At 43.5% G+C, this 24,435-nt stretch overlaps 3 protein-coding genes and 3 non-coding genes across 7 annotated transcripts; 2 read left to right on the top strand and 4 right to left on the bottom strand.

Moving 5' to 3' along the window:
- Positions 1 to 5,470: 5,470 nt before the first annotated feature.
- On the top strand, positions 5,471 to 12,642 carry LOC117429250 (TLC domain-containing protein 1-like). The gene is made up of 4 exons (XM_034048553.3): positions 5,471 to 6,078; positions 7,605 to 7,687; positions 8,772 to 8,854; positions 9,973 to 12,642. Exons 1-4 carry the CDS (start codon positions 5,873 to 5,875, stop codon positions 10,381 to 10,383), a joined length of 783 nt encoding a protein of 260 aa, XP_033904444.2. The 5' UTR covers positions 5,471 to 5,872; the 3' UTR covers positions 10,384 to 12,642.
- Positions 12,643 to 13,437: 795 nt separating this feature from the next.
- LOC117429281 (large ribosomal subunit protein uL23) lies at positions 13,438 to 16,823 on the bottom strand. Its single transcript, XM_034048620.3, has 5 exons — positions 16,717 to 16,823; positions 15,162 to 15,342; positions 14,408 to 14,584; positions 14,127 to 14,196; positions 13,438 to 13,502 (listed from the first exon to the last, which is right to left on the bottom strand). Exons 1-5 carry the CDS (start codon positions 16,739 to 16,741, stop codon positions 13,488 to 13,490), a joined length of 468 nt encoding a protein of 155 aa, XP_033904511.1. The 5' UTR covers positions 16,742 to 16,823; the 3' UTR covers positions 13,438 to 13,487.
- LOC117429976 (small nucleolar RNA SNORD42) lies at positions 14,263 to 14,328 on the bottom strand. Its single transcript, XR_009309007.1, has one exon. It is a non-coding gene; the product is annotated as a small nucleolar RNA SNORD42 (small nucleolar RNA).
- On the bottom strand, positions 14,769 to 14,837 carry LOC117429979 (small nucleolar RNA Z17). The gene has a single exon (XR_009309009.1). It is a non-coding gene; the product is annotated as a small nucleolar RNA Z17 (small nucleolar RNA).
- LOC117429978 (small nucleolar RNA Z17) lies at positions 15,711 to 15,780 on the bottom strand. The gene has a single exon (XR_009309008.1). It is a non-coding gene; the product is annotated as a small nucleolar RNA Z17 (small nucleolar RNA).
- Positions 16,824 to 17,146: 323 nt separating the features above from the next.
- Positions 17,147 to 24,243, top strand: LOC117429897 (ras-related protein Rab-34-like). 2 transcript variants are annotated; one of them, XM_059001120.1, is made up of 11 exons: positions 17,147 to 17,577; positions 19,216 to 19,319; positions 20,165 to 20,256; positions 21,205 to 21,273; positions 21,695 to 21,796; positions 22,143 to 22,207; positions 22,304 to 22,355; positions 22,721 to 22,802; positions 23,055 to 23,145; positions 23,347 to 23,454; positions 23,716 to 24,243. In XM_059001120.1, exons 2-11 carry the CDS (start codon positions 19,266 to 19,268, stop codon positions 23,781 to 23,783), a joined length of 783 nt encoding a protein of 260 aa, XP_058857103.1. In that variant the 5' UTR covers positions 17,147 to 17,577; positions 19,216 to 19,265; the 3' UTR covers positions 23,784 to 24,243. The 2 variants fall into 2 exon arrangements, with proteins under 2 accessions (XP_058857103.1, XP_058857104.1); XM_059001121.1 differs by having other exon boundaries at positions 17,154 to 17,577; positions 21,208 to 21,273.
- The last annotated feature ends 192 nt before the right edge of the window (positions 24,244 to 24,435 follow it).

The following is a 24,435-nucleotide window of genomic DNA, read 5'->3' as shown; positions in this document are numbered from 1 at the left end:
AACAAACTGTCCCTGATACGAACCCGACCAGAAACCACAATTTAGGTGAATGACATTTCATTTTGGACCATTTTGGACCCATTTGTGCAGATTTTACTGGCTATTGAAAATATCCTAAAAATGCATTACCTGGAGACTTTCTATAGGGGTGCAGCGAAAGTTTTTCTGATAACTTAAAGATTTATTTGGGTGCAGATTGCTTTTCCAGTATGAGCTCCGGGACGCTTACTGCTATATGCAAATCTGCTGACGAGAAAGCGAGGCTGCTGAACCAGTTCCTCTCAGCCTCCCAGCCTCCCTCATCTCTCTAATCTCTATCCTACCAGAGGAAGGTGTCATGAAATAAAGTGTCCTGAACTGGAACAAAGACGGTTTCTGTATCAGCCACATCCCGTGCATGCCAGCACTCCCTCCCCTGAGTGCAGTGAGGGGCAGCTCCTTCCTGCCTGACCTCTCAGCCCCCCAGCCCAGCGCGATTCCATTAGCACAAGTGTGTGTTTGCTGTGCCTGCCTGGACCCTTGAGATTAAGAGAGTGTGTCCTGAATGTGGGCTCAAGATGGATGTGTGATCTAAAGCAGCCAAAGCAAGCAAAACAAAGCAAAAAAAAAAAGCATGCTGTTTTAAAAAAGATGTATCGCTTTCGTTTTTAATTGGATTTGTTTTTAATTGTTTATTTGTCTGTAGCAATGACAGAGATCTAGCATTAAGATATGCACACACATGCATACTTCCCGTAGCTTCAAAACGCTCAATCACAATTCTAAGGTAAAGTGGACACTTTTCAGCTTGTATGCCTTCATCAGTCTACCAGGGTTGGCAATAAGACTCCTATTGCATAGGAGTTTCACCCGTTCCAGGTTTTACTATGTGCTTGATTAGCCATAGTGTACAGGTAACAAGCTCAGGTGTCTTATTGAACTCATTGTAAAACCAGACATGGATCAAACTGCTATGCAACGGGAGTCTTCTTGTCATCTCTGGTGCTCTACTGTACTGCGATTTACATGTTTGGGATTTAGGTTGCTTAATGCCATTGCATTTGCACTGTGCTATACTACGCTTTACTGTGCTTTTACCATGGTATACAGCAGCACACTTTTACTGATGTGATGAGAAATGGATAAGAATATGCCGGAGGGCTCTACAGTGAGAATGGTGTCGGAGACAAGCGTAAACTAGCACCCTCTGAGATGCTATCTTTCTTAAGAGAGTAGATAGCAGATAAAAAGACTAACAAAAGAACAAATAAACCTCTGTCTTCCTTGTTTAAACACGTGGCTCCTCCAGTCGAGTTTCTGCTGCTGGAACGAATTTCCAGCACAGTGTCCCAGATGAGGAGGGCGGGATTTCAATGAGGCTCTCACTCAGCACTCAGCACTCAGCCAGTGGGCACTGTGTGATTAGGGGTCTGAGTGATTAACACAGGCTCTGAGAAAACAAGCTCTGAGATAGCAGGAGTTTCGTCACTTGTTTGGATACAGAAACCCAGCAGGGAACTCGAGCCTACAGAAAGGGCTTGTTTTGTGATCAAACCATTCGGTGATTAACTGAAAAGAAGAACCGCCCATTTCAGGGGGGATTGTTAAGAGGGACTCGTTCAAAACTGCAATCGTCTCTGCTTCAGTGGGCAATAAAAGAGCTCCTTTTGAAATCACGTGAACTCAAGAAACATTTCTGACATGCCCGTGTGTTTACTTGAGGTCTCCTGTGGTATTAGTATACAGGAGCTAAGTGTGTTTAATTAACCTGTAATGTTACAAAACTGACATGCAGTGCTTAAAGCTGTCCCACAATGTTTCATTTTTACATGGAAATATCCAGACACATTGACCCGTCTGTGCATTCTACTTTATCAGCCCTAGCTCACAGTCCAGTTTGTTTACTTTCCCTTCAAGGTATTTTTAGCCCCTTGAAACCTGCCTGGGCTATACTATACTTGCCAATGCTTTATCACACATTCACTAAGCTTTACTGCACTTTGGTTTATCAATAATTACAGTGCCGACAAATAGTGTTGGTCAGTTTTGAAGTGGGATAACCCCAATGATCTTGCACTCCAATATCAATGAAATGTTTACGCAGTAACCCAGAGAGGGTGGAGACTGCAGTACTAGAAACACAGAGACATGCAGGCTAGTATCGGTCTGATGACAACGTGCTGACAAAACATACAGGACATCAACTCAGGTAAAGTGTGTGCAGCAAAAAACCAGCTCCTCCTGTGTTAGGATAACACTGTGACGAGCGAAACTGAAAAGCTCCGCCCCTAATCCAGCTTCACTGCTCATAGGTGAGAAGCTCTGGGGCGCTGCACTTTATTTAAGAGCCAGGTAAACTTGGGCGGGGAGTCTCCTAAGTGCAACAAGCCCTTCAGGCTCCTGCTTGACTATCCATCAGTATGAATGTATATTCCTCAACCGCTTATTAACCCCTTCATGATCAGCCCTTTCTTAGCCTCAAGCTACAGCACATGGTTTTACATTGTTTTTATAAACATGCAGAATGAGGTTGAATTGATCTCAACAGCTGCAGATCATGTTATTCTTTCCAATGCTTACCTGTGCTTCACCTGTGTTTCAATACACTTCCCTGTGCTTTTACCATTGTACACTTTTATAAGGGTCAGACCCGCCTTGATCACCTGAATAGATGCACAGTGTGTGGGATTTAAAAGGTAGGATAGACTATCATTAAAGAAAGGCCTTGTCATACAGAGCATGTGTTGACTGTAGTGGAGCCCTGCAGAGTGTGTGTAATTCACTGATGTCAGCCTCGCAGCCTGCCCCGTTTCAACACACTCTCACAGCAGAAAGCATGGCTTGTTTAAGCTTTCTGACTAGCAGGACAGCCCTTCCACTGACACACAGATCGCAAGTGAACTGACTCTTCTAATACGCACACGCCTGCCCTCAGCGAACTCTCCCTTAATAAAACCCCCTTCCAAACAGCGCCTCTGTTATTCCTGCTGGCAGAGTGAGAGGGGTGCTGTTCCACACAAGACCACAGCCTCACAGGGCTCCTTTGTTAACAGCATTACAAAGGCCACGGCTCTGTCCTTAGCAGATAGAATGGCAGCACCTGGAAAGTGTTTGTCTAGTGGTATTCATTAACACTACAGTATAGCCTATGATTGAGTCATGGCTTTATATCTTCAGAAACATTCACATCAGCTCCCACTTGCAAACATAAGGAAACGTGGCTGGGTTACCCATCCCATCCCCTCACCACTCTGTGTAGAGAAGTGTCTCCTGCCCTCTGCTCTCACTCAGTATTCATCTGTGCGCTCTGGGTTTGAAGTATTGGTCTTGGCTGGCTTGGGTAAACTTTTATTGCCACTGTGGGAGGGGGTCTGATGACTGGTGAGGAGGAAATAGAGAGCTGATAAAAACAAAACACAACAGTAAAAGACAGAAAAGAGGTGAACTGTTGTGTGAGCAGCTTTGTGCAGCCTCACATTCACGAGCCTCTCTTGTTAAATTCTGCTTTCTCTCTCTAGATAAATGACAACTCTTCCCCATTGTCATCCCTGTTACCGTGTTCTCCTGTTGAAAATGCTAAATTACAATAGTCTTTCATCTTTAATAAAAAAACCTTTTTGGAAATATTCTCCAGTCTGTATGGATACCCATGACATGGTATACTAGTGAAAATATTCTAATACAGCTTACTTAATATTAACAAGTGCTATGGGGATTTTGACAGGACTGTACCATACTGCATTGTGGATCCCCCCAGATTAACGGAATGACGTGCCTGAGCTGGGATCGGAACTCAGAATCCCCCCAGAATTCCGTTCCATTGAAGTTCTGCAATCCCTTCTGATTCCTGTGCCTCATTCTTCCACTGCTGCCAAGCATTAATCAAGCCTCCAGCTGCACAGAGACACCGGATTTTCAAGGTGAATCGATCTGTAGATTGGCATAGCAACAACGTGTGGGCTGAAACCAGCTGGTGACGTCCGACAGGTAAAGTCACTGATAACAAACTGATTAGCTGTGATTCCTGTTTCCTCAATCTCAGCCCTCGTTATATAATGTACCTAGATAGGATCACACAGACACACCCACCCACAGCCAACCTGGCACTGCCATCGACCTTATGTTGCTGTGTGACACATGGCAGTGAGGTGGCATGAGATGGAGGTGGCATCTCCTTTGGGGTCAAAGCAACACAAGAAACAGAGCAGTATCATATATAAAAGACAAGGCGATGGGTTAACAAAAGGGTTTTGTTGGTAACTGCTGCCCTCTTGTGAATCAATTCAGGTATTGCAACAGCATGTCTTTTATTGGCCTTTTAAGGAACAGTGGGGCTGATTTTTACAGTGTCCCATTAAGGGCAGTGGGGAAAAAAATAGAGACGTGTTATGTGGAGATCACGAGATCCATGATCTCAGGATCTGGAAGTACCACATGTCCTCAGTGAGCCGCTGTAGATTTTCAAACCTTTCATAATACAAAATGTGAACTAAACAACCTAACACCGTTCTACTGCCTTTGAATTAAATATGTGTTGTGATTGTTTCTAGTTTTTAAATGCTAACACGTGTCTTTCTTCCATTTAATTTACTCTTTGGGATAAAAGGTCAAATTAGCCCAGATGACATAAAGTTAACTCTGCAAGAAAGGGCCCCTGGACACCTCTGGCCCACTCAGACATTGCTGTGGAGCTGCACCAGTGCAATCAGCAGACTGCAAAACAAGGATTAAAGACATTTTATTAATCAGCAGCTACAACGTCTCCATTCACAACCTGAACTCGCTGAGTTACTGAAAAGCAACCTTTTGAGAAGCGTCAGAGTGCAAAAGATCTCTCTAAAACCTGTACTGCACAGCCCTCTGCTGTTAGGTATAGTAACAACACTTTTCTGTTATAAGATGCCAACACCGCTCCCTGCTGGAGAAATTTACCATCTCCCTCGTTCAGAAACGCTAGACGTTTTTCAGGGCCATGGGAAATCTAGGTATGTTTTTCTTCAGAAGGTTGGAGGGCATGAGTATTTTTCTCTTGAAATTGAACTATTCCACATCGTAAAATGGAAAGTTGTTCCAGTAAGGTAGATAGATAGATAGATGCTGTAGAGAGGTCATCGATCTCCATTGTGCTCTCTGATTGGTGACAGTAGGCAGTAAACACACAGGTGAGGGTGAAACTGTGTTATCGGTTGTACAATATGCAAAACCGATAAGCTCTCTGGATCATCTGCAGTTTATACAAAAAGCCTGTTGGAAAAACAGAGCAGTTGTTTGCATAGAACAGTATGCAGCTTCTTTTCTGCTGCTTTACCACCTCAGGCTCCGTGTCTCTGATACTCTGATCCACAGACAGATTACAGGCCAATAGATGTGCACAGTGCGAGAGCCCAGAGATATCTCCATGGGAGACTCACACACACACACAGCGGGATTGTTCTGCGTGAGAGACACTGGCGCTTTGGTAATGCCTATTATGCAGAATGTGTTCTGTGAATGCCATGCATTCTTCATTAGGAAGGGCTAGCCCTGCTCCCTCCCTTCTCTCTCTTTCTGCCTCTTAGTCTCTCCCTCCTTGCTTTTGTCTTTTTGTTTGTGCTCCCTCCCTTTTTCTTTCCTCCTCCTCTCTTTCTCACTCTCTGTTCTCCTAAACTCGCTGGGGTGATCAAGTCGTGGAGCTGGATCTGTTTGTGGGCCGTCCCAGCAGCACCAGCCTACAGCAGCAGCTCAGGAAGTGAGAAATCTGAGAACTTCTTCTGCTGTCATTTTGCAAAGCTGGGGAACTAGAGGAGCCACGGGACTTCGGAAAAACTTACACACCGACACACGCCTAGTCTGCGGAGACTCAGAGGCAGCACGAGGGGAGAGGAAGAAGAAGAAGAAGAAGAAGAAGAAGAGTATGGAACCACTCCGAGTCGTACTGCAGAAGTACCCCACCCTGTCCGTGCTCGTGTTTGCTGTAGCTTTCAGGTTGGTGCACAGGTTGCTAAGGGACTTGCCTATTCCAAAGCATGTAGAACAAGACAAAGTGAAAAGCTGGCGATGGAGGAACCTGACTGTGTCTCTGGTGCATTCCTTACTGACCGGACCCTGGGCTGTGCTATGGTAAGTAACCTGGTGATAGAAGACTACCAGCAGGAGAAACATTACGTTTGACTCGCTTCCAGTTTTCCTTTCTAATTTGCGACTGGGAGTTTCAAGTTCTGGATACGATTTGTGTTTCTTTTAAAGACCGGGGTAACTTGGGGTAACATGCCTATGGCCTCTGGGGCACCAGTCCTGATCTCAGCAGAGACTCCATTCTGGTACCCAAAGCTGGCTGAGGCATCACGGTATGGAGCATGCCTTCAGTGCATTGTGCCAGTCTGGTTCACCCAGCTCCACAGGCGGTTCTTGAACACACACACACACACCTCTGATCCTGTTCAGATCGGCTGCTATTTCAGATGGGGAGTGGGCCAATCCAGGGATGGAAATATCCCCGTTGCATAGCAGTGTGATCCATTCCTGGTTTTACTATGAGTTTAACAAAACACACCTGAGCTTGTTACAGTACCTCTACACCGGGGCTAATCAAGCTTGTAGTAAAACCTGGAACGTGTGAAACTGCTGTGCAATAGGAGTCTTATTTCCATCCCTGCAATCTCTATGAAAAACTATCATGGCCCTTACATAAACTTCTTGAATGATACTACTTCAGCGCTCCCACCTCCTAATAAAGGAGTGTTAATCAAGGGTTTAAAACAAATTTTCTAATCTCTTATCAACTCAAGCAACAATATCACTGCCCTCTATTGTACTGAAGTTTTTTTTTTTTCAAACCCAGCGCTTTAGATCAAGTTTAACATTCCTCTTCCTGGTATCAAATCCACTTCTGTGCTGCAGGTCACATGGGTTAACGCATTAGGAAGTGACCTGCAGCGCAGGAAGTGAAGAAAAAAACAAAACAAGCCTTCACAGATTGTCAAAGTCCAGGTCAGCACTATATTTAAGGCACCCATTTTAGAATTGTTTCTGAAATGTAATTGTGCCTGTTCCTTCATTGACAATCCTGAGTTAATCTGGAAACCTGTTTCGCAGGCTCAGTGTAGGTTTGGGTATTGAAAACAGGCGTGTCTGTGCCTGGGTGGGGTTAGGTTTAGGGTTATGAGAGGCACGGCCAAGTGACTGGTTTAATTGATGGGGATTTCCATTGGTGCACAGCAACACCAGGTGGTAAAGTGTTGTAACTGCAGCTAAAGGAAAGGGAATGGGGCAACCCTCCATATAAAACCAGCGTGCGATTTAAGTAGCTGTAGCTAACATAATAATATTTTATTGGCTGGGCAGGTCTGAAATAAACGTGCGTTATCGCAAACATGTATTTTCACTTTAAAACACGGGATCCTGAACTACTCTGGTTTAAAGAAAGTTCTCAGTTGCTATGCCTTACTTTCAGGAAAGCTGTTACACATGCACTTCCTGGGTCACTTCACCTCGGCAGTGTCTTCCGGTTCCAAGCATGTTACTGGCTGAAAGCATGTCAGTCAACAGAGGAAGCAGCTGGTTGGGTAAAGGAAAGCCGCTGAAGGGGGCGGGGACAGTTTCAGCAGCAGCACCTCAGAGTAACTGTCTGGCTTCTCTTTCCCCAGCGTGTTTTCATCTCCAGATATGACGTCTCAGATCTACTCGTCCTACACCACTGTGGACTACCTGCTGGTGTGCATCTCCTCAGGTAGGAGACCACGCTCCACGTGTGGCCTGGTGTAGTGAGTTGTAAATGAACATACAGTGTGCAGAGTATCTGTTACTGTCATCTCAAGCAGTTTGGATACAGACTGGTCTGTTATAATATTAAGGGAAGTTTTTTGTTAACAGTCTGAGCTCTACAGCAACGCAGGCGGGTTTTTTTTTTAACTTTTTAAATTTTCTTTCTTTCTTTCACGCTTGCAATTTATATTGACTGGATTTTCCTATTCAAAGAGCCTGGGAAATGACGTGTTGTGCCGTTATATAAAACTGCATAAAGAAATATAAATTGCAATTGTTAAAAAAGAACAATTAAAAATACTAATTTAAAAAATCGCAAAGCCTTTTGAACTGTCGTGTTTCCAGTTGTTATTAACAACCAGAGTGCCTCTGTCCTATCCAGTCTGTTTCCATTTATCTGAGTGGTTTGAAAGGGGACCTATTAGAAAGAGTCAGCCGGACGCATGTTTAAATCATTAACAGACTGTTTGACTAATATTGGGCAGGGTAGCGAAAGCACATCCAACTCCCACGCAAACTGGGAGCAGCCTCATAAAAAAAAACACATTCTTCTGGCTGATATGCTGTCAGGCCCAGCCCCCTCAGTATCTGGAATACACACCTCCATGCCAGAGTCAGCTTAGAGGGATCCTGGATTGTCTATTGTAAAACACAGATGTCAGCCCAGAGGATTGATCAGCCTGCCTGCTGTGTGGATAAACCACGGCTGGATTTGATTGAAGTATTTCACAGTACTGAGGCTGGATTGCATCAGCTCCTGCCTCTCCCTGGTTTACAGCCATTGTGCTGATGAAATCCAGGGTGATCCCCCCAGTGCTGTAAAATGCTCTACAAACCCCAGCCGTTGCTTACCCTGATGTAGTCTAGGTTCAACAAACCGCCCTGTGCTGACTCTGTAATAAGAGCACAGTGGAGGTATTAAGAATATCTATGCTTCCACAATTTCTTTGCAGTAATGCCTAAACGAATAGCACTCTTCTGATGATTGGTAATGAATGCAGTATCTAGTATCTCTAATTGAACCATGTCCCGGTTTTTGCCTGCACCAGGGTACTTCGTCCAGGACGCAGCTGACATCATCCTCAGCGGGCAGTCCAGGGCATCTTGGGAGTTTCTGGTGCATCACGCTATGGTAGGTGAACACGTGACAAAGCTGGCCTTTCCTTCCATCCTCTAGTAGCGAGTTAAAATACCACGCCATTGAAGTGGTGAACAAGGCAGACCAGATGTATTTGTTAAATAAGTGGATTCGTAGTCGTTTCATTGTAATTAGTCGTGCAGATCTATAATCGAGCAGATTTAATATCGTTTTCCATTGGCTTTGGCACAACCTCAACGGCATTTAAAAATCTCAATTAAAACATTCAGTCAATTAACACTTTGCTTTACAAATAAATAATATTTCTTATATAGAGTGAAACGGCTCCCTTTCCACAGTGATCTATAGATCGTGCGTTAGTACTCGCCTCTCTGTACAGCTCTTCCAGTTATTTTTTCTCCACACGCACAGACGAACAAAAGAGCAATTTAAAATGCCTTCTGCAGTTATTCACAAGGCTTTGGTTGGCGGAGGTCAACGAACGATAAATCCTGATTCTTGTCTCAGACACAATGGAGGTACTTTTGTTACTGGACTGCAAGAGCCCGATGAATGCACTCCATGCATTTGTCAGAGCCACCGTTTCTTCTCCCCCTTTGCTTGAAAACAAAACGGCTTTTGTTATGCAGTGTGAAAGCGACAGAGGATGTATTCTGTGACGGTGCAGAGCGCTGTTGCTTGGGGGTTGAAGGCTTGTGACAGCGACTCTCGACTAGCCCACCTGGGGTCTTTAGCCTCTTAAAATACACGAGGAATCGAACGCGTGTTGTTCAAACGGGTTCTTCTTAAAATGCATTTGAGTGCAGACGTTGCAAAACCATACTTGTTAGTTTAGGAATTTAAAGACCTAATCCGTTAGATATCTGTAGGTACGATGCTCTTAAAACAGAGAATTGAGGTTGAGATCCTGGATTAAACCCTATCAACATATTAGTCCGATGTGATTATTTTTTTGTGGAAGAGTTGCACTGTTAAAACTTTTCTCTCAGATCTTTAATGCAGGAATCCAGTAGAGCGATCTACTTGACTCTATCGACTGGTTTCACAGACCCTGATCAGACTGCTTTACCTAAAATAACATGAGTTAGTGCAAGATAACCATCCATTCAGATCCACTGCCAGCTCCTAAAGCGTGTTGTTTCTGTGCGCAGGTGCTCTTGTGCTTCATGTACGCAATCTACTCTCACCACTACGTGGGCGGCACTGTGGTCGCTTTGCTGGTGGAGGTGAACAGCGTCTTCCTGCACACGCGGCTGCTGCTCAAGCTGGCCAGCGCCCAGGACTCGGGGCTCTACCGCGTCAACAAGTACATCAACCTGGTGACCTACGTCACGTTCCGCCTCAGCACGCAGTTCTACCTCACGTGGTACATCGTGCAGCACTTCCACGCCCTGGACCACGCCGCCTTCTTCCTCTTCACCATGGTGTTCATGAACGGCATGATCCTCGTTTACTTCCAGCGCCTCGTCCACACCGACTTCCTGCGTCCGAAGAGACGCGCGGCGCACTGCGGCAAGGACAGCGCAGCCAGCAACAACAGCACCAAGTTCGTGTATGACTGAAGAACTCCCCTTGACCTCTGGAATACGCCAAACCTCCAGCGTATCTCTGTGCCCTGTGCCTCATGCATCGGGGCATCGGTTCCAGGAGTACACTACGCTCTGGTGCCTTTTTAAAGGACACTATCCACTGTACCAAATGAACACCCTCATTGACCTGCAAAATATTCGTTTCTGATGCAATTCCCAGGATTAAGTGTCACCAGCACTGAAGACACGTTACATTATTTCAAATAGCTTTAGTCTAGATAGAAAAAGACTAAACTACATAGTACTGCCATTTAAAACAGTAGAGAGAGTGAAAGTAAAGTTACTACAAACAGATGCATGGAATAATACAGGGATGGAAACACGACTCCCATTGCACAGCAGTGTGATCCACTTCTGGTTTTAGTAGGAGTTTAGTAAGACACACTGGGGCTAATCAAGCTGGTAGTAACACCTGCAATAGGAGTCATATTCCCATCCCTGGAATAGTTTACCAGGTAAGGTAACAGAAACAAGAAGCAGGCCTGTTTCTCGCAGGCTGATGTTGCATTGCACTCGTTGCTTTAACCCCATACTGCCAAACCTAACACATATCCTAAAGCAGGGGTGCCCAATCCTGGTCCTGGAGGGCCAGTGTCCTCCTGGCTTTTGTTGCAACTGTGCCCTAAATTACTTAATTGGACCAATCAAGCACTTATTAGAAGCTTAATTGGCCCAATTAAGCAATTTAGTGTATAGTTGGCACAAAAACCAGGAGGGACACCGGCCCTCCAGGACCAGGATTGGGCACCCCTGTCCTAAAGGATTCTGCAAGCCTCATAACTGTGTATTACAAAAAAGCAAAATTCTACTTGTGCCTAATATAACGTACATGCAACACATCAAAATAAGGACTTGAAAATCCTAAACAAACACTAATATGTGTGCTCTGGTAATCACAGTATAGAAGCTGTTTGACGGACCTTGGGCAGTATCGGGTTAAACGCACTGTAGCCAAGTCACAGCACATCACTCTGATTCACAGCAATTGTAAAACCAAGGATTCGTTTTCAAAAGCACTCCCTGAATAAAACAGCTGATGACAGAGATGTGCATACTGTGTGCGGTACAATTGTTACATTGTGATTCTAACTGTGTTGTTGTTTCTTGTAATAAGTCCAGAGGGGTGATGCATTCCATTGCTGGTTATTTTACATTGTATTTGCTATATTCCTGTGAAGAAATTGGACGTGTGTGTGTGTGTGTGTGTGTGTGAGCATACAAAAAAAAAAAAAAAAAGTTGTTTTTATCAATTTGGTTATGTTAGTCAAAAAAGTTTACATTATAATAACGCACACAGTACATTTGATTTTACTGGGACCTGAAATGCAAGACCAATTCTTGGTTCATCTATTTCATTAGATGCAGGGGTGTTCTATACAAATGTACAGTATGTTCAATTTGAAGTGTATAACAGCTCTAATGATTCTCCACCCATAATCTCTGCATGAAAGGAATTGGCTTGCCACAGCAGCATTCGCACTCCAGTATCACTTTAATAGGAATCCTGTTTCTCTGTGCCAGCAGCTGCAGGAGGGAGTGGGTTCAGCACATCACAACACTGCATGTGTTTCCAACCAATCCGGAGGCAAGGAAATAGCAGTGTCACAGGGGTCTTAGCACAGGACTATTCCCACATTACAATTCATTGCAAACCAAGGTAATCACAGTATCTGAAGTTAACAAGAGCTGTTCTCAAGAGCTTCTGTTTGCACATACACTAAGGATAGGATTTAACAGTGCCACCCTGGTCTTGTGGCAAAAACCTGGACCTGCACAAACTGCTAGGCAATGCAATCTGATTTGCAAAGCCATCGGGGGAGGGGGGGAAACAGAACTGCCTACAAAGGAATCCTGCTGAAAGTCAAGCCCGAACCGGTAAAACAAAAGGTTGATTTCTGGTTACATCATTCTTACAAATTACAGGAGGACCCCTCCCAGTATCTGGTGTCTTTTTTTTGAGAATTGGATAAACATGGCAGGCACCGACATGCCTCCTCATAACCGCTATGTGTGCATGGGACCATGCTGCTACATGAGCAATAAAATATTTAAAAAAAACCCAGTGATCCCTTGGCAACGGTCTACACTTTACTTAAAAAGTGCAATTCAAATCACTGACAAGAACAGAGAGTAAGTAAAGACATCGTTCCATCAGTGCAACTAATTGAATCTTGATTGTTAAGATGATGTTAAAGTGTGGGGAGGGTTTATTGAATAAAGGCTTTAATGAAAGACTGTGTGTAGCCTCTGGCAAGGTATTTGAAACTGAATAGTTAAGAGCATCAATAAAAAAAAAAAAAAATAGGAATATTGCAGAGCAAGACAAATCTGTATAAAAGAAGCAGCTGTCTTCAAAAGTCATTAGACAACCCATCGTTTTATTGGCTTCAGCAGTTACATTCAGGATACCAATTTGTCTGATGAACTGTTCAAAAATAAAAACTGCTTCTTAGAAAGAATCATTAATTAACATGTGCACTGAAGGGGGGAGCAGCACAAAGACGTCTTTATCAGAATCTGCTTCTTCAGGTCAGCAGGACACTCAGGCACTAAAATGAAGCGCTTGCTTGTTAGAAATGTTCAGCCTCTGCTGCCCTCTAGTGTATGCACAATTCTGACGTACCCACTAAGCTTGGGACACCATAACCTTTGTTACTCGTTTTATGAAAAATACATGCATAAAAGCAAACCTCTTTCTTAATTCTTTGAAGATGCAATTGAAGTCATTCCTAGCAGCCATGCGATGACCGCTTATCAAACAGAGCCCAAGCAATTAAACAGCTTGTAGTGAAGACAGCCTAGTCTTGAGAGGTATTGGGTTAATGCATAGGGACAAGTACTTTACTGGATTACTGCAATACTGCTGGGAATGCATCTGGAAGTAGGTGAGGTGCACTGTCTACCCCTGCAAAGTGCAAGGCCAGGTAGTCTGTAAACCTCTAGTAAAATTGAACCCAGGGGTCAGGCAGGCTGCCCATGTGTGTGCCAGTTACACTTTATACAAAAAGACTCCGACACAGCCCACTCTGAAATTTTTACAAACTTTATTTTTATCTGTACATTCCATGATGGACAGTTTAGATGATGCCAATCTGAAAGCAAGAAAAGAACACTGTTAGTATTGTAGCAGGTTTTTTTTTTTTTTTCTCTCTTTTGCACCAGGAGAGAAACCTGGAGACATTCAGATATATTTCCATGAAGGTACAAATCCAATTCACATCTGAAAACACAGCACATCTTTTGATTCCACATTGCATATCAGTGGTTCCTTTGAAAACATCAGATTGTAATCAGAGACACTGAAAGTTTATTAAACAGGAATGCCTAGGTTCTTATTAGAATTATGATTGTAACTCAAAACAAACATGTGCAGCTACACTTAAAATCAGAAATAAAACAAGCAAGCAAAGTGAAGACAGTCCTGGGAGGGATACAATAACACAGAATTACAATCTATAATCAAATGATCCTTCATTAAGTTGCACTAATGGGAGAAAAGGTCACCATGCATCCAACTACAAGGTTCAGAGAATTGTAAACTTAATTTTACCAACATACTTGGCATTTACACTGCTCCCCAAAAACAAAAGCAGCTTCTCTTAAAATGGTTGCCACAATAAATAAAACTTGACATATGTCTATACTAAATTTTCAACAAGTTACTTTTTCGCTCAGATTTTACATTTCGATTATCTTTTTTTAAATACGTTACTTACTTTGTTGGCAACATCCAAAGCATCGTAGTCTGGTGCAAGACGTACATAAGCCTTCTTTTCACCATCAGGCCTGAGGAAAAAACAGTTCATGAAAAAAAATGTACATTTAACAAGGACCATTACTGTGCTAGATTTAGTGCATCAGTGGTTCCTTTGAAAACATCAAACTGAATCAGACATTAAAAGTTTCCATCAATTGCACATTAAGATTGGAAAATTAGAAGATAATGTCAGCGACACTCAACTCCTAGTCATGAAGCTATGCAAGCACAGTGTAGTACCTGATCAGTGTGTTGACCTTGGCCACATCAATGTCGTACAGTTTCTTGACCGCATGCTTGATCTGATGCTTGTTAGCCTTGACAGCAACAATGAACACAAGGGTATTGTTGTCCTCAATCTTCTTCATGGCTGACTCAGTGGTGAGAGGGTACTTGATGATAGCATAGTGATCAAGCCTTTAAAGAAATTGGAATTATCAAAATCAATTGCAGTTCAGGAGCAACTGGGTAGTTCTTAAGCATTACAACCGGGAGCCTTAATTAGTACATAACTCGCCCTGCCATAAGACTAGACACCTTCTACGGGTTTAAAACGAAACAGTAAATTCAGGGATTAGGAAGAATGTCGAAAAATGTCAGGGGTGCATCAGTATCCAAAATTCATAATCACTGTGCATCATGCTTTGATCGCAATACCATCATTTGCACCAACGTAAAGAAGAAAAGATGCCTCAATCATTTATCTAGTGAACGTATCAACAGTAGTTGCAGCTATTTGGTCGTGCGCAATGCGTCCATGAAATCTTCACCATTTGAATCTTAAGTCTACTTTTGGCAAATCAACACATGGCTCACCGCAGAGGCGTCTTTGATGCTGGAGCCTATAAAGACTTCAGTGCATGGATTGGTTATTTTTTTTTTTTTTAATCTATAGTTACAGACCCTCAAGTGCTGTCTTGAAGATTCAAGACAGATGTTGAGCTCCTGATTGGAAGGCTGTAATGTAGTGAATTTCAGGGTCATGCACACATACTTGTTCCTCCTGGGAGCGCTCTTCTTTGGGTACTTGGGTTGCCTCCTCAGTCTGAGAGTCTTGGGCCTCCTGAAGGTGGGAGACGTGTGGATCTTCTTCTTCTTGTGGCTGTGCACTCCCTTCAGCACAGACTTCTTCGCCTTCAAGGCCTTGGATTTGGCCTCGGTTTTGGCAGGGACAGCTGGATGGGTTAAAAAAATAATAATGAAAACCTATTTGAAATAAACAGTGGTATCCTTGCATAAACCCTAGCATCATCTGGAATTCTGTAGAACCCTTTAAAACTACAAAACCACCAATAACCTCATGCGCTACCAACTCCAAAAACCTGCCACATCAATGTCCAGGGACAGCTACCAGGGAATATGACATGAGCCCCTCCCCATGTATAATCCTTCACACCAGACCCCATACAGAGGCAGGACATCCCTGTAAACGAGAGGCTGCATCTCCTCCAGTGGATCTGTCCTGCTTAAATATCAAGAACGTATTAACTAACTCCTATTACATTTTTAAATGAACACTAGATTTATATATTTAAACGGTGAAGGTGCATCAGTCGGTTTAAGTCATAATCATAGCAAGTCATTCTTTGATCGCTAATACCATCATTTGCACCTTAAACCGAGTACAATACCAGAGCCATCGTGTATGGTACGCAGACACGGCTGTCTAACCTCTTGCACACTGTACTGTACATGCACGGTCTTGTATTAAACCCGGGTCACTTCACTGCTCATGTTCTGTACTAAAGCACGCCTTGATCTTCACATTAGAAACATGGACACATGTATCTAATGCGCATGACTACAGCCAATTCGAACTATAGGTGTTGGACAACAAGACCCCCCCAACTGTGCAAAATTCATTGACAACCACTCTCGACAATCTACACGAAACAAGTCGGAATTGGGAGACACGTGTACGTGTTATATTAACAGAATTAGCTTTTAATATCAGCTTTTGACTGTGAGGGATGCAACAGTCTTAAAAGGCCACAGGACGTCGGCAAATCATGACCACGTTTTTGTTTTTCAACAGAGGCGCTCACATTTATGAACTACCGGCACCGGGAAATGCCATTAGACATGGGAAATCAACACCATAATCAGGTTCAAATATAATATAGCAACTGTGTGTTTGGAAAAGCCAATCAAATGTATTTAAAATAAATAAGCATGTTTACATTTCCGAAGACAGGCCTCGATCACGTTAACCAGACACGAAAGCACTAGTCGTCATAAATTATTTTTAAAAAGAAGAATATAAACCAACTAGCCCGACAAAACATACACAGCGTAGTGTTGAAGTTATTTTAAAAAGCTGTAACTTGTGTGAGCTGCACGATACAGGTTCAGATATACACACACGGAGGCATGGGAGAGCACCATTGTAACTTCACTCGCGTCTAACCGTATCATTTTAACACATATTACTCTGGTTTTCACATTTTTATGACTCTGTGTTGTTCTGCTTTAACCCTCCACCGCTAGAGACAGAGAAACGCTCGCATTTCTACAACATTTTCAGAGATTTATATCCGAGTCGTACAGACCTTCCTTCTTCGCCTTAGGAGCCATCTTGCGGGAAAGGGAGAACGGACGGGGTTTCTCACAGTATATCACAGGGGCTGGAGAGTATATATATCGCGAGAGTACACGTGTAGGAGACCATGAAGGATCTTGGGAATTGTATTTTATATATATATATATATATATATATATATATATATATATATATATATATATATATATATATATATATATATATATATATATTAGAAAGGCACTTGATTACGAAAATTAAATACGCTGTAACCAAACAAACTAAATAAACTGCTGTTTCTACTGACGAAAAAAAATGTGCTCAATTAATTTTTCTAGAAAAAATTACCGATGCTAAATATACATATAGAAAACTTAATTGGATGAGACACTCGTATTTAATATGGAGGATAAAAAGATAATATTAAAAAAGTCGCTTCTTAAATAAAATAATAAATGGCATTAGTGCACTTGCAGTCTCGCAGCGCGGTCTGATCTGCTATGACGCTTCACGGCCAGCAGGGGTCTCTGTTTCGCTCACAGACATGAACCGCATCTCATTCCCGGTCCCGTGTCTGGAAAGGCTGTATTTTGAGGAGAGGACAGAGCGCAGACAGCGCCTGCTGGAGTCTCCCACTTCTTCCCTAATCAAACCCAGCTGTTTGCAGAGCACAGGCACTGAGCATACCCTCCTCCCTGCGGTCGTTCGTGATTTTCAGAGCGGGTGGACGCATTTCTTCTCATCAAAAACAGCAGATACTTTGGGATTTTTTTTCTTGCAAGGTAGGGTCTATTCTGGAGAGAAACGGAGCGGAGCGGATTGCTGAAACCCTGCAGAAGTGTTTAAGACACATCTGGGTCTGTGTGTCGAGGTAAGCGGAGTAGTTGGCAAAATGTGTGTAGACAAAATAAAAATGGCTCTACTGTTTCTTAAAATGAACTGGGGCGTCTTTTAACTAAACGCGACTCTTTTTTTAAAACGCATATTAGCTTTTTTCTTTTCTAATCTGTATTCCCTTCGCCGTTGACCAGCTAGCACCGTTGTTTTTGGCTCAAGGAACCGGTATTTTCTGATTGAACGTAAACCCTTTTAATAGTTGCGTTTAGTTTTGAACAGTAAAATAACAAAGTGCTTGTGGGTGTAGTTTTTTATTTGTTTGTTTGTTTGTTGTTGTAGTTTTTTAAACATGCTTGTATCGGATTAACAGGATGCGGTTTTGAAAAATCCCAAGGATTAAAAAAAAAAAAAAAAACAGTTTCACAGACCGCCAGACAGGCTGTCCATTTTTTTTTCAATTAGTTCAGATGCCAGTATTTTGCAACAGCATAGCAGCTGTGTTTTATTTGTAACGTAAAAATAGTATTAGTACATTAATTAAAAAACATTCATCGTTTTTTTTTTTAACGCATTGTGGATGATGATCACCATACACCAAATGCATTATAATACTTTAGCCATGTACAGACAAGACGCCTCACGAAACAGACCGTATTGACCCCCCAGTTTGTTTATGTTAGTCCGATAGTGCACTGCGAGTATTACCAGTGTGTCTCTGCTTGGTGGAGGGTCAGGCAGGCATGTCTAACGTACAGGGAGCCACTGGAAATGCGGCTGGCTGAATGAAGATACACTTCTGTATGCAAGAGACCTTTAGTAAAGCTGACCTGCAGAACAGGAAGCTGGGCCTATGTTGAAGAAAGGGAAAAGGCAGAGGTGCCTAAAATAAAGCAAAACTCAATGGAAAAACATTTCTCTCAACTGCTCGTTTTAAACCGTCCCATTTGTTTCTTTTCAAAAGCCAGTGTCCAAACCCTACCTCCGCTGGTTAGTTACTACGTATCTCCTTCTAACACACAGTCACTAAGTGGACAGCAAGTGTTTGTGTTGCCAGAGACTCTCTGTATCTTACAGTGACGATAGAGAGAGCAAGGAAAATAATACAGAGCTTCCTCCTGCACAGGGGAGGCAGTGAGCGCTCTGTTAGTAATTTCAGCATTCCATTTACCCTGGACTGGGGCCAGCTGGCATCGACTGTGGGGTATTCACTGTATGAAGCAGGAAACTGTAACACAGACAGATAGACAGACAGACAGACACACACACACAGTAATGACACGCTGTAATACAGCGCAGGACTGTGGTGTGTTCTACTGAATCAGACTGTTTCTTCTGTAGAATATTGTCACCGTTTGGAAACTCCTGGTAATCCTTACCGGAGCTGTGTGGAGCCAGGATTCATTTTAGGATGGAATTGGAATGTAGAGACTCTGCGCACCCAGCGCACTACACCTTTGACACCACACGAGGGGGGGGGGGCTGGAAAATGAGCCCACATGTCGGCAGATCTTGATACAGCCACCGTGTGTTGCAGATCTTTCCAGAAATACTGTCAGGTTCTGGTGTGTTTTTTTTGTTTTTTCTTTGTCTTGCTGCACAGAGAATCGGACAGACCTCTCGGTACAGAATGTCAGTAATGCGTTTGTGCCGATTCGTTTTCTCTCCTTTGCAGAGACGCGCTGTGGTTTCTTGGAGAGCTCTCTGACCCCGGCGTTGGCTGTGATGAGTGTCCTTCCTCCGGTCAGAAGGGACAGGGTCATTCCCCAGCTACCGCAGGTATTCACAGTAATTGTTCTGCCTCTGAAACATCACCTCCAAGTGAAGGAAGGGGAATCGATTTTAAAAAGGAATTGACCCTCAACCCTGATAGAATAACCCTACCCCCCCCCCCAGCTGCGTGTCGTCGGGTATGCAATGTAATGCTGCTCATTTCCGTCCAGCCTGGTGTGATGCTCTCTGAAAGGTGGGAATGGTTTTGTGGGTTTCTGTGCAGTTCCAGTCCAGGCTTGCTACAAATTAACGGCACATTCCAGCTCCCGGGGCGTGCTGGCACCGTCCCGGCACAGCCCCACCCGGCAGACCCAGACAGAGCGGCTGCTCCCTGTGTGGTCCCCCCTCCCCCCCCGGGTCGTGTTTCTCTGGGCTTCCTTTCTGAGAGCATGGGATTGGCTTTCAAGGCTGGGATCCTGTTTCCTTCTCTCTCTCTCTCTCTCTCTCTCTCTCTCTCTCAGTTCTTTGTTCTTTCTGTTTCAGGGTTAAAACAGCTGGATCTTGCAAGTTGATTTTTTAAATCTGATTTGTTATTAGTGTATTCATTTTACCGTATATTCATGCATGCCAAAAGAATCCTGTCAACCCCCCTCCCTAAATTCTAATTCGCTTTGAACACAACAAGGAAAGTCATCTTAAATGAATGCTTTTTGAATCTGGAGGTTTTTTAGGAACTTGTGTTTACCTTAGGTAAATCTCTTGAGGTAACTAAGTCAAGCAGACAACAAACTTTTTTTTTTTTTTTTACAAGAAATCTTTATCAATAAAGGGTGAAATACTGTAAATGCTTAAATACAGCTTGTGTTTCACCCCTGTGCTGTATATTGACTCAGCTGTGCCCTGTGTTCCAGTGTTTCACGAAGGAAGCCGCCCTCCACACCAAAGACTCTTTCCATTCCAAAGTGAAGGGAGCCTGTCAGGAGCAGAGGACTGGGACAGTGGGGTAAGTCACTGCTTTTAAAACCACAGTCACTTACAGCGCTCGCCGTTTCAAACTTGCACTGAACCATCGCTGCCATTGGCTCCTGGCACCCCCATTGGCTGATCTCCTCTCTAACCCTGCTTCATGCCTCGGCTCATGTCCTCTCTAACCCTGCTTCATCTCTAACCCTGCTTCATGCCTCGGCTGATCTCCTCTCTAACCCTGCTTCATGCCTCGGCTCACCTCCTCTCTAACCTTGCTTCATCTCTAACCCTGCTTCATGCCCCTTTTGAACTCGTGCTTCGTGTTTGTGTTTGTGTTCCTTGCTGAGCTGCTCTGTCTGGAAGCCCGCTGTTTGCTGGTGTATGTTGACAGCACAGTTGCTATGCCAGTTGCTGTGTAAACTGCTTGTAGAAGATAACCAGGGCAGCGTCCTTTAACACCCGTATCCAGGCAACCACTAGCAAGCACAGTCCTGCCTCCTCCACACGCCAGCAGGGGCTTCAGTGTTCTGGAACGCAATTACACACCCACATTTTCAGTGTTCTGGAACGCAATTACACACCCACATTTTCAGGTTCCTCATTTTACATTGTTCAGTGTATTTCCCTCCTTTAAGACTTTCAGCTCGTAGAAAGTACTGGGTCATAGGTGCAAGAATTAGAAAAAGCAGCAGCAGCTTTATTTTGTTTGGGTGATGCCTTTAAGTAAGGTGTTTCTGTAAGAACGAACCTTGAGTTTCCACTTCTCACGACCTGTGTACACATTCAGACGATCCTATGAAAAGGTATTGTCCAAGCAGATCTGTGCTGCACTTGCAGTGCGTCTGTAATATGGTTTCAGACTTTGTGACCTGCGTTATCTCCCTGTTTCATGGGGCCCTTAAAGTCATGGAAGGGCCCTAACTATACATGTTAGCAGTTACTGCCTGTTTTCTCAGACAGCCTCCTTTGTTTTTAATCCTCCCAGCAGGTTTAAGATTTCAAAGGTCATCGTAGTTGGAGACCTGGCTGTGGGGAAAACCTGTCTGATTAACAGGTGAGCTGCCAGAACTGCAAGTGAATAGCTAATAGAGTTTTTTCACTAATTGATATTGTAGCGATCCGTCAACATGACAGATCTGAATTCGCAGACCTGCGTTTCTGTTCTCTGTCAGATGATCTGAATTCGCTGACCTGCGTTTCTGTTCTCTGTCAGATGATCTGAATTCGCTGACCTGCGTTTCTGTTCTCTGTCAGATGATCTGAATTCGGAGACCTGCGTTTCTGTTCTCTGGCAGATGATCTGAATTCGGAGACCTGCGTTTCTGTTCTCTGGCAGATGATCTGAATTCGCTGACCTGTGTTTCTGTTCTCTGTCAGATGATCTGAATTCGCTGACCTGCGTTTCTGTTCTCTGGCAGATGATCTGTGACGGTGGTTCAAAGGGTCTCTCTGCTTCTGCTTGTTTCCTCCTCCAGGTTCTGTAAGGATGCCTTTGATAAGAACTACAAGGCCACCATCGGGGTGGACTTTGAGATGGAGAGGTTCGAGGTGATGGGGATCCCCTTCAGTTTACAGCTGTGAGTTTCACCTTTTTGCAAGTAAAAAATAAATAAAAAAAGGTCCTGAAATCACAATGATGGATTAAATAAAGCCGTGCACTACACCCTTGAAATCATAAGACACGTCTATTTATATAACCGTAATACCGTCACCTTTGCAATTTATATATATAAACCTGGTTTGTCACGGACCTCAGTCCGCTGTGTTTTATATTCCAAGTCGTAATGTTAGTAAGTACAGCTTGATTAATCCAGGGTTAGGCAGCGCTGATGTGATTAACAGCTTGGAGACTCCACCAGGGTTATGAGTGGATGTGCATGTCTCTCTGTGTACTGTAATAAACCCCTTTGTGCTGTTGAATAGATGGGACACTGCGGGACAGGAGCGCTTCAAGTGCATCGCATCGACCTACTACAGAGGAGCGCAAAGTACGGGTCCTACTGCATGCAATGGTTGGTTTTACAGTGCTGGTGCGTTTCTTGTGGGCAGTGTTAAGCGATCCTCTGTCTGTTTTCTCATTGCAGCAATTATAATAGTGTTCGATGTGAATGATGTGGCCTCCTTGGATCATGCAAAGTAAGTAGGAAATCAGGTTTGCAAAATCGCTTACTGGCCTAGTCTTGGCTGCAATACATATTTGTTTTTATATAGCGCCCTTCACACCATGGCATCCCAGAGCAACAAAACCAGAGAGCGCGTGTGTACAAATACGCTCCAGCTGCAACCGATTCTATAACAACACATTCGAAAAAGGATGTTTTCAGTTTCGACTTCAAAAGAATCCAATGTTTCAACTTGCCTGATGTCCAACGGATTGGCTGTCTCTCCTCCAGAATGCCCTTTAGTCTATAGAAGTCACACAAACTTGAAAACGAAATGGTTTTGAATAAAGTTGTCTCGATGATTAATTTGATTTTATTTGTATTTTTATTTTACTTTAGGCAGTGGCTTGAAGATGCACTTAAAGAAAATGATCCGAGTTCTGTGCTGCTGTTTCTGGTTGGTACAAAAAAAGATTTAAGTGTAAGTGTATTAGTGTTGCAACCACATCAAAAACGATTTAGTACAGATGCCGGGATGGAAATAAGACTCCCATTGCAGAGCAGTTTCACCCATTTCAGGTTTTAATACAAGCTTGATCAGCCGCAGTGTGTACAGGTAACAAGCTCAGGTGTGTCTTATTAAAACCAGGAATGGATCAAACTGCAATGCAATGGGAGTCTTCTTTCCATCCCCGAGACAGAATAAGACTCGGTTTAAATCTGTTTCCCGCAGTCTCCTGCCCAGTACTCTCGGATTGAGGAAGATGCTATCCAGCTGGCGAAGGAAATCAAAGCTGAGTATTGGGTGGTGTCTTCACTGACAGGTGAGAGGGGAGGGGCAGGGGGGCTGGCTGGCTGATATCGGGGCTGAAAAGATCGAGATGGAATTATTCATTTCATCATTCACTCCTCGATAACTTAAACGTATTCGGAGTGCTTATTATTAGTATTGAAAAACTCGTAAGTGTTGTGATTTGTAGCAGAGTAGTCCAGTGTGTTGCTGAGTCCGTCTGTCTTTGCTGCAGGCGAGAACGTCAACTCCTTCTTCTTCAGGGTGGCGTCTCTGGCTTTCGAGGCCAGCGTCCTGTCCGAGCTGGAGAAGACCAACTCCAGAAAGATTGGAGAAGTCATCCGTGAGTATTTCAGCTAACTGCGTATCCTCACGTGCTGTGCCTGTCTAACTGCAACTAGACTCCTTTTGGGTACAAGAATCCTCTCTACAGGGTTTCAGTTTAAGGCCTGTGAGCGCCATCTCCTGGCAGCTAGTAGTAATGCATGTATTGTTTTGCAATGCTGTGCGGATGCCCATGCTTAGACAGTTTGCCCCTCATATTTAGTTTGAAGTATTACAAATGCTTGTCATACTCATGTGTGTTTGCATTCCTCTCCCACAGGGATTAATAGCAATTCTGACAACCTGTATGCGACTTCCAAGAAGAAAAAACCCAACTGTTGCCAGTGAAGAGACACGCGGGGTGGGGGGTGGGTTATATTGCACTGGGCTGATTTGGTACCAAAGAATCGATCACCACTCCAGAATCAAGGAGCAACCCGATCAGAACATTCCGAACAGCGATAGAATCTGGATGGAATTAGGAGCAGTGATTTGAATTGATTGTTTCAGCTGGTCCTGAAAGTTGATCAAAGAAATGTGATCGTAGTGTTCTACCTTTTTTTTTTACATTGATAAAATCTGTGTTTTTTCTACAGCAGCCTTCAAATTTAAAATGCAGCTTTCAGTGGCTGTCCTGTAGACTCGTGTCTGGTTTAGAGGTTAGTGGAACGTGTCTGCTTTCTCTTGTATTGTAATTTCACTGGGACTGCCCTGAATTGTTTTGTGTGAGTGTTTCAACCCCAGGCAGGCTGCTGTCAATGCAGGGCTGTGATTCTCCATATTTTAAAACAAACTCTTAAAATAAAAATTAAGTTTTTAGTTTCTCTAATTTGCAAAAACTGAATCCGTCTTGAGGGAATCCCTTAAGTGACAACACAGATACATAAATAAATACAAATGAGCTTTATTAAAAACGGGGGGGTTCAAATATTATAATGTAAAATTAGCTTGAAAAGCGATGCATTAAGATTAACGTGCCATTCCCTGCCTGCGTGCACAA

The sequence above is a fragment of the Acipenser ruthenus genome, chromosome 26 (assembly GCF_902713425.1).
Source record: "Acipenser ruthenus chromosome 26, fAciRut3.2 maternal haplotype, whole genome shotgun sequence".
NCBI classification, from domain to species: Eukaryota; Metazoa; Chordata; class Actinopteri; order Acipenseriformes; family Acipenseridae; genus Acipenser; species Acipenser ruthenus.
The sequence above is the reverse complement of the archived record's forward strand: the minus strand, read 5'-3'. Positions and strand labels throughout refer to the sequence as shown.

What these genes read in the sequence shown, in the direction of transcription:
- LOC117429281 (XM_034048620.3), bottom strand. Translation starts at nt 16,741, where the DNA reads ATGGCTCCTAAGGCGAAGAAGGAAG. An exon ending in AGCGCTCCCAGGAGGAACAA is followed by an intron (nt 14,585 to 15,161) that starts GTATGTGTGCAT and finishes ATTTCTTTAAAG; the next exon opens with GCTTGATCACTATGCTATCA. An exon ending in AAGGTCAACACACTGATCAG is followed by an intron (nt 14,197 to 14,407) that starts GTACTACACTGT and finishes TTTTTTCCTCAG; the next exon opens with GCCTGATGGTGAAAAGAAGG.
- LOC117429250 (XM_034048553.3), top strand. Translation starts at nt 5,873, where the DNA reads ATGGAACCACTCCGAGTCGTACTGCAGAAGTACCCCACCCTGTCCGTG. An exon ending in GGACCCTGGGCTGTGCTATG is followed by an intron (nt 6,079 to 7,604) that starts GTAAGTAACCTG and finishes CTCTTTCCCCAG; the next exon opens with CGTGTTTTCATCTCCAGATA. An exon ending in TTCTGGTGCATCACGCTATG is followed by an intron (nt 8,855 to 9,972) that starts GTAGGTGAACAC and finishes TTCTGTGCGCAG; the next exon opens with GTGCTCTTGTGCTTCATGTA.
- LOC117429897 (XM_059001120.1), top strand. Translation starts at nt 19,266, where the DNA reads ATGAGTGTCCTTCCTCCGGTCAGAAGGGACAGGGTCATTCCCCAGCTA. An exon ending in GGTGGTGTCTTCACTGACAG is followed by an intron (nt 23,146 to 23,346) that starts GTGAGAGGGGAG and finishes TCTTTGCTGCAG; the next exon opens with GCGAGAACGTCAACTCCTTC. An exon ending in AAAGATTGGAGAAGTCATCC is followed by an intron (nt 23,455 to 23,715) that starts GTGAGTATTTCA and finishes CCTCTCCCACAG; the next exon opens with GGATTAATAGCAATTCTGAC.